This window comes from Arachis ipaensis, chromosome B10, assembly GCF_000816755.2.
Source record: "Arachis ipaensis cultivar K30076 chromosome B10, Araip1.1, whole genome shotgun sequence".
Taxonomy (NCBI): Eukaryota; Viridiplantae; Streptophyta; class Magnoliopsida; order Fabales; family Fabaceae; genus Arachis; species Arachis ipaensis.
Window position 1 is genome coordinate 3309159 of NC_029794.2, and position 7309 is coordinate 3316467.

The following is a 7309-nucleotide window of genomic DNA, read 5'->3' on the forward strand; positions in this document are numbered from 1 at the left end:
ATGAAATTGCCACATGTTTCTAAAACAGACAATTTTATTTTGGTCAGAAATAGTGATAGTTTTAACTTGTATATATATAGACTATAAATAAACAGAAATAAATATTTTTTAAAAAAATAATTATGTATTGAATTACTGATAACAACATTTTGAGAAATATGTAGCTAACCATACCATCTCTTACTAAAATAAAAGTGTCATAGTTTTCTGGTCGGCAAGTTGTCTGCAACAATAATGATGGACACACAGTACAAGGGATGGTTTTGACTAGTTTGAGTGAATTATCACTGAAGTGTGAATTTTATGCAATTATTTTCTGTCTTTCTTTTCAAAGGTTATAAATTCTTTTGAAAAATTATATACAAGTTACATACATAAGTTGGCAACTACAAATTATCTGTTAAAGAAAAATGTGATCATCAAGTCATATAAAAAAAAAAAAAAGCATTTGTGCAAGTTATATTCTCTTCTTTCAGGTGCTTAGATTCATCCAATCCAACCTATTGATGTAATGGCAAAACTATGTTTTTATCTGTCTACCTTCTGTCTCTCACTATTTTACTTCATGGCATGCTTAGTTCTGAGTGAAGTGAACATCAGCACAGATGATGAACATGCTCTTCTTGCATTCAAGTCTTCCATTACTTCAGACCCCAATAATCTCATGCTTAGTAATTGGTCAACCTCATCATCATCATCTTCTTCTCTGTGCAACTGGGTTGGTGTTACATGTGATTTGGGTAATGGAAGAGTGAAGTCTTTGAATCTCAGCAACATGGGGCTTGTAGGTACCATTCCTCCACAAGTGGGGAGCCTGTCATTCCTTGAGGAGCTTGATCTCAAAGGAAACAGCTTCCATGGTGAGTTGCCACATGAATTGTATCAGTTGCAACAACTGAAGTTGCTCAACCTGAGTTATAACAACTTTGGTGGTTTCATTTTGGACTCAATATCCAACTTTTCTAAGTTGGTTTACTTGGACTGTTCATCAAGTTTCAGCAAAGGATCCAATACTATTCTACCAGTCATTGGACAGCTTCAACATTTGAAGGTTTTGAGGTTAGATAACAACTCTCTTTCAGGATTCATTCCACCAGCCATATCTAATCTCTCTTCACTTGAAGTCATTAGCCTTGGTTATAATGCCTTGTCAGGTAATATCTTACATTTTAGCACACATTATCACATGTTAAACATCTCAACATTGCAGTGATAAGTGAATAGTGTTGCTTATATAGGTGAGATTCCAGTGTCTCTGTTGAACATCTCTTCATTGAGGCATTTCAGTGCTGGCTACAACAATTTAAATGGAACTCTCCCTAAAGAGTTGTGCCATCAGCTTCCTCAACTTGAATTCCTTCTTTTGGATTTTAATCAATTTGAGGGAACTATTCCAGCATCAATTGGTAACTGCACATCTCTGGTACTATTAAGTTTATCCAATAACTTTTTCACAGGTATAATAGTATGTCCTCCATAATTTTGTACAACAATATTTCAGCCATTATACATAACAAATTTATGTCACCTATTAATCAATATCTATCTTTTCTTTCACAAAAATATCTCTGTTTATGAAGGTCCAATACCCATGGAGATTGAAAATCTTGGTAAATTTGAGCATCTTGCAGTGGGGTTTAACGATTTGAGTGGACCAATTCCATCAAAGATCTTCAACATTTCAACATTGAAATACTTGTATCTTTCATACAACTCTCTCTCAGGTGTTTTACCATCAGAAATGGGGTATACTCTGCCAAACTTGGTGCAACTACACTTAACTGGGAACAAGCTTGTTGGAAGCATTCCAAATGGTTTATTCAATGCTACTTTGCTTACTAAAATTGACTTGAGTGAGAATCAATTCAATGGACTCATGCCTACCGGATTTCGATATCTATCAATCCTTGAAGTTCTTCATATAGGTGGCAATAATTTGACAAGTTCTCATGAACTTGAATTCCTTACATCCTTGACAAGTTCTACACAGTTGAAGCGTATTGTAGTAACTGGCAATCCTTTAAAGGCGAGTCTTCCTAAGTCGATTGGAAACTTATCAAAGTCTCTAGAACTTTTTCAAGCAGATCTCTGTAAAATTTATGGCAACATTCCATTGGAAATAGGAAACATAAGTAGCTTGTTGAATTTAAATTTGTATGGGAATGATATAAGTGGACCAATTCCTACTACAATTAAAGGGTTACAGAAGCTTCAGTCTTTGAATTTGAGCTACAATGAATTGCAGGGATCCATCATAGATGAGCTTTGTGAAATTGGGAGCTTAAGTGTGCTGTCTCTATCAAGTAATAAGCTATCTGGAGTTATACCAACATGCTTGGGAAATATGGCCTCTCTTAGAATCGTTTACATGGATTCTAACAAATTGATCTCAGAGATACCATCTTCTTTTTGGAATCTCAAGGATGTCTTAGAGGTAAATTTATCATCTAATGCTCTTGTTGGAGAACTTCCATATGATATAGGAAGATTGAGAGCTCTGGTTCTATTGGATCTATCAAAAAATGAGTTTTCAGGCAACATTCCTACAACCATAAGTTCCTTGGGAACTCTGCAAAATTTGTCCCTGGCAAGCAACAAATTTCAAGGGTCTATTCCTGTGTCGTTCGGCGAAATGGTAAGCTTAAGCTCACTGGACTTATCTCGAAATCTTTTGTCAGGTGCGATTCCAAAATCCTTAGAGTCACTTGTTTATCTTAAATACATCAACTTGTCTTATAATAAATTGCAAGGAGAGATTCCTAATGATGGACCATTTGTAAATTTCACTGCTCAATCTTTCATGCATAATGAAGCACTTTGTGGTAATCCTCGCCTATTGGTCCCTCCATGTTCTAAGAAAGATAGGCAAAGATCAAGGACAATGTTGCTTTTGGTCAAATGCATTCCACCTATAGTTGTGTCAATCATTTTGGTTGTTGCATTCATAGTAGTTCTGCAATGTAAGAGAAAAAATGTTAAAACTCGTCATGAGAGAAATTCATCAACTTTGGAAACAAGAAGGCTTTCCTACTATGAACTTGTACGAGCAACTAATGGATTTAGTGAGAGTAATTTAATTGGAAAGGGTGGATTTGGTTCTGTATATCAAGGGAAGCTCTCTGGTGGGTTGATAGTTGCAATCAAAGTGCTGGATTTGGATTCAGAAGAAACAGCACACAGTTTTGAAGTGGAATGCAATGCAATGCGTAATCTACGCCATCGAAATCTTGTTAAGATTATTAGCAGTTGTTCAAATGATGATTTCAAATCCTTGGTGATGGAGTTTATGCCAAATGGAAGTCTTGACAAATGGTTGTACTCACATGAGTACTGTTTAGATTTCTTTGAAAGGTTGAGTATAATGTTAGATGTGGCATCTGCATTGGAATATCTCCATCATGGTTTTTCAACTCCAGTTGTTCATTGTGACTTGAAGCCTAGCAATGTCTTGTTAGATGAAGACATGGTGGCACATGTAAGTGATTTTGGCATTGCTAAACTCTTGGATAAGGGACAATCTAAAGTTCATACAAAGACCTACTTGGCCACTCTTGGCTATGTTGCACCAGGTAATTCCTTATCACAATTGTATTTTTCCTTTGGATTTTGTCATAGTTAAACATATCTTTAAATGATGGCTGTGGATATTATGACTCGCAAATCAAAAATACTCTTTGCACACTAAAAATCAGCCACCAAATCAGTCATTATATATTTGTCTATAAATATACACATAGTATAGTTGATTCCCAATTTATAATGTCATTCCTGTTTTGGATATATTTCCATAATTCCATCAATATAAAGCATATCTATAAACAAATCTTATAAAATTTGGAGTGATATCAAGATAGGAATGGTAATACTAGGCTATTGTCTTTTTAATATCTTTGCATGCCTAGACAAAGCATCAACTATAAGTTTAAAGTCTTAATTACTTATTATATTTGTTTATTATATTGAGAACATTTGAAAATAACTAGTAATTAGTATTGACTTGTAGAGTATGGATCTATGGGAATTATTTCTGTCAAAGGAGATGTGTATAGCTATGGAATTATGTTAATGGAAGTCTTCACAAGAAAGATGCCTACGGATGATATGTTTGCTGCAGAATTGAGCTTGAAAAGTTGGATTAACCAATCACTGCCAAATTCAATCATAGAAGTTGTAGATTACAATTTAGTACAATTATATGGTGAACAAATTGATAATATATTGCCCCATATATCATCTATATTAGAATTAGCTTTGAGTTGTTGTGTAAATCCACCTGAAGAACGAATTACAATGACAGATGTAGTTGTGTCATTAACCAAGATCAAGAATTTGTTCACACAAGAAAGCTAAGGAACAAACCTTAAGACAACTTTGAATTTTTTGCAGTCACATCCCCCTCTTTCAAATATTCAGTTAGAAAGATGTTATCACCAAAATGTAAAATATACATGTGTATTTTTTCTATTATTATTATTTTCCTCTCATTTCTTCAAGGAAAGAAAATGGAAACAGAGGTTCCAATATTCACAACAGATCAAAAGAGACAGACACACACACACCCCACAAAGATTGCAACAGGGAAACAATCTTTCAGTAACCTGTGAAGTTGGCAACTTCTTTTATATGTATAAGCTTCAGCAACCGTTTTTTTAGGCCAGGAACCAATAAAACACTCAATATGTATGCGTGTAATGAAGAATGGAAGGGAAGAACAGTGATTGAATCGGTAGCTAGAACATATTTACACGAAAAAACCATGGAAGAACAAAAGCAATTACAAGGCATGCCATCAAGAAGTTACAAAATGGCTGTCCTCGCCAACATCCACCAAACCTGCGTGATGAGTTATCGTGGTCCATGAATCTCCCTTCGTTCCACTCTTCCATGAATCCAGCATCAGCAACACCAGACACATTTTTCGCAGTCTCGCCACATATTTCACATAGTCTGTTGTTAGAAAGAGTAGCTAATAAGCAATTTATTCTGTAATAAAATGCAACAGAAAATGTATTTAACATGGAGCAATTCGCAAATTCGGAATTTACTAGTTTTTGAATGATCAGTTATAAGACTCGCATGCAGTTATCTTCATGTAAAGTTGCTAGTTGAAAATCGTTAGATGATTTGACATGTTTGACTAAATTATTATCTAACGGTTCTCAACTAACAACTTTACATGAAGTCAACTGTATGTGAGTTTTCAACTACCTTAATATTTTACCAATACCAAATTTGGCATCCAAGAATATACAATAAAAAGGGGTTTGAAGAAAAGTGTTATGCTTCTAAAAAATAAGAATCATTTTAGGGTGATGATACTATAAGCTTTTCCTAGTCCAAGCCCAATAAATCATCAAAATTCAGAGCAGGGAAAGTGCAGAATCAAAAGACTCTTTACAATTTTGAATAAACATCAAATAGTCTGGTCACAATTGACATGCAAGATACAAGCACAGCCATTTACTCTGGATTCCAAGGATAGATGATAATCATGATGACAACGATGATGATGATATTGAAAGTATTAAGCTACTTAAACAATAATATAATACTGAAGCTGCTGCATACTTGCAAATATTTCACAAGACAGGTCCTAGAAGATAAATGATAGCAATAAAACCAATACTATTGTTAAGGTAAGGTTCCAAATTATAACAGCACATGCACAACACTCACACATGTACACATGGATATATAAATTGAAAAAAACTATTGATAACAACACAAGTACCTGTTTCCTTTAAGCTTGAACCAGGCCTCAGCACAATGAACATGCGCAATGCCAAGCTCATCCTTACATGAACAACCAAGCTGAATCAAATCAGTACTAGTAGCACCATTGGCAGTTCCAACAGCTGTTGCATCCGATGATCGCCCAGAAGCAAGGTGGCAAATCCTACAAATCCTTTCACCTTCTGAACTCTCACTAAACCGTTTGTGGTTGGTGCACCTTATATCAATCACACAAGAATTCTTATCTGTCATTTCGGAAACCCCTTTGGGTGCTCTCACAGATACTTTGCTCAACCCTGATTCATTTACCTTCAGCTCCAATTTCATACTGTCCCCATTAACACACTCACTCTGAACAGGCTCTATTACAACCACAGTTTCAACCACTTGCTGATTAACCAAATTGCTTGAATTATAACTAGTTCCTTGATCAACCTCAGACATTGTATCACTGTTTTTTTGGTGATCACACTTCTTCCCACTCTCAACTTCCTCAGGTTCCACCTTTAACTCCTTATCTGATCCCAAATCCTTACCCTTTTGTTCTGAAGTTCCAACTTCTCCACTTATAGTGACTCTCTCACCCAAGCTACCCCTACCTACTGCATCAACTGCAGCCCCATCAGGTTCATGACTCAAATTATCATCAACCCTTTCATGAACAGGATCCATTACCTCACCAATCCCCTCACTTGCGGCTTGATCCATTACCAATTCGTTCAACTCAATTATTTTCTAACCAGAAAAGAAATCCTTACTACATATACATGCCACAGTGCAAACTCCAACCACCAAAAACTAAACTTGTAACGGATAAACAAAAATGCTGCTTTTAATTGCAGAGGAAGATCAATGTGATCAAATAAAACTTTGAAAATGAATATCTTTCAACAACCCACTTCATGATTCGAGACATAACATTGGCATATTATCATAAACCATCAAGATTCTATTGAAAAATGAAACTTTGGATGTCACCTAATTAAAAAAAGAAGGATGACCTCAATTTCCAAGTAAAAACAAGCAAGTACCCCCCAAAATCATAGAAATTATAGAAAAAAAGGAAAATTTTAATCTGGGAATGTTTGAATCCAACCTTAACTTGAGGGTGCATATAGAAATATATTTAATTGGGGAAAATAGGAGATTAAGTTAGGTGAAGAAAAGAAATGAAGAAGAAAAACAGCAACAAAAGAGGATTGAGTGCGTTTGAATCATATAATTGAATGTGTTAGTGAGTGGGGAAAGCAAGGGATAAATGAGAAATAAAAAGGGTTTTGTCTTTATTGGTCGGTTTCATATGAATCCCTTTTCATTTATACACAGACAGAGATTGACATCTCACTACTATTGCAAAATACAAAGCTCACAAAGTAGTTATCATTATTTAATTTGAAACGAAAAATATATTTAATTTATAAATTGAATTTATTTTTAATGCAGTATAAAACTGTTTTACAGGTGCATTCAATTAAATAAAGTCACATTAAAAAATAATAATTATTTTTATATTAACCAGGTGAATAAAAACAGTTGTGATTGCACCTAAAACGTTTTATATGATCAGTACATCAAA

General features: G+C 34.7%; 2 protein-coding genes across 6 annotated transcripts; one reads left to right on the plus strand and one right to left on the minus strand.

Annotated features, from left to right (window-relative positions):
- LOC107622637 (receptor kinase-like protein Xa21) lies at nucleotides 135-4465 on the plus strand. 5 transcript variants are annotated; one of them, XM_016324617.2, is made up of 5 exons: nucleotides 149-1154; nucleotides 1239-1457; nucleotides 1581-2678; nucleotides 2814-3569; nucleotides 4004-4465. In XM_016324617.2, exons 1-5 carry the CDS (start codon nucleotides 512-514, stop codon nucleotides 4348-4350), a joined length of 3063 nt encoding a protein of 1020 aa, XP_016180103.1. In that variant the 5' UTR covers nucleotides 149-511; the 3' UTR covers nucleotides 4351-4465. The 5 variants fall into 5 exon arrangements, with proteins under 5 accessions (XP_020968661.1, XP_016180103.1, XP_020968660.1 ...); XM_021113001.1 differs by having other exon boundaries at nucleotides 150-1154; nucleotides 1581-2026; nucleotides 2246-3569; XM_021113000.1 differs by having other exon boundaries at nucleotides 152-476; nucleotides 579-1154; nucleotides 1581-3569.
- On the minus strand, nucleotides 4437-7020 carry LOC107622638. Its single transcript, XM_016324618.2, has 2 exons — nucleotides 5732-7020; nucleotides 4437-4947 (listed from the first exon to the last, which is right to left on the minus strand). The coding sequence occupies exons 1-2, from the start codon at nucleotides 6439-6441 to the stop codon at nucleotides 4731-4733; spliced, it is 927 nt and encodes a 308-aa protein (XP_016180104.1). The 5' UTR covers nucleotides 6442-7020; the 3' UTR covers nucleotides 4437-4730.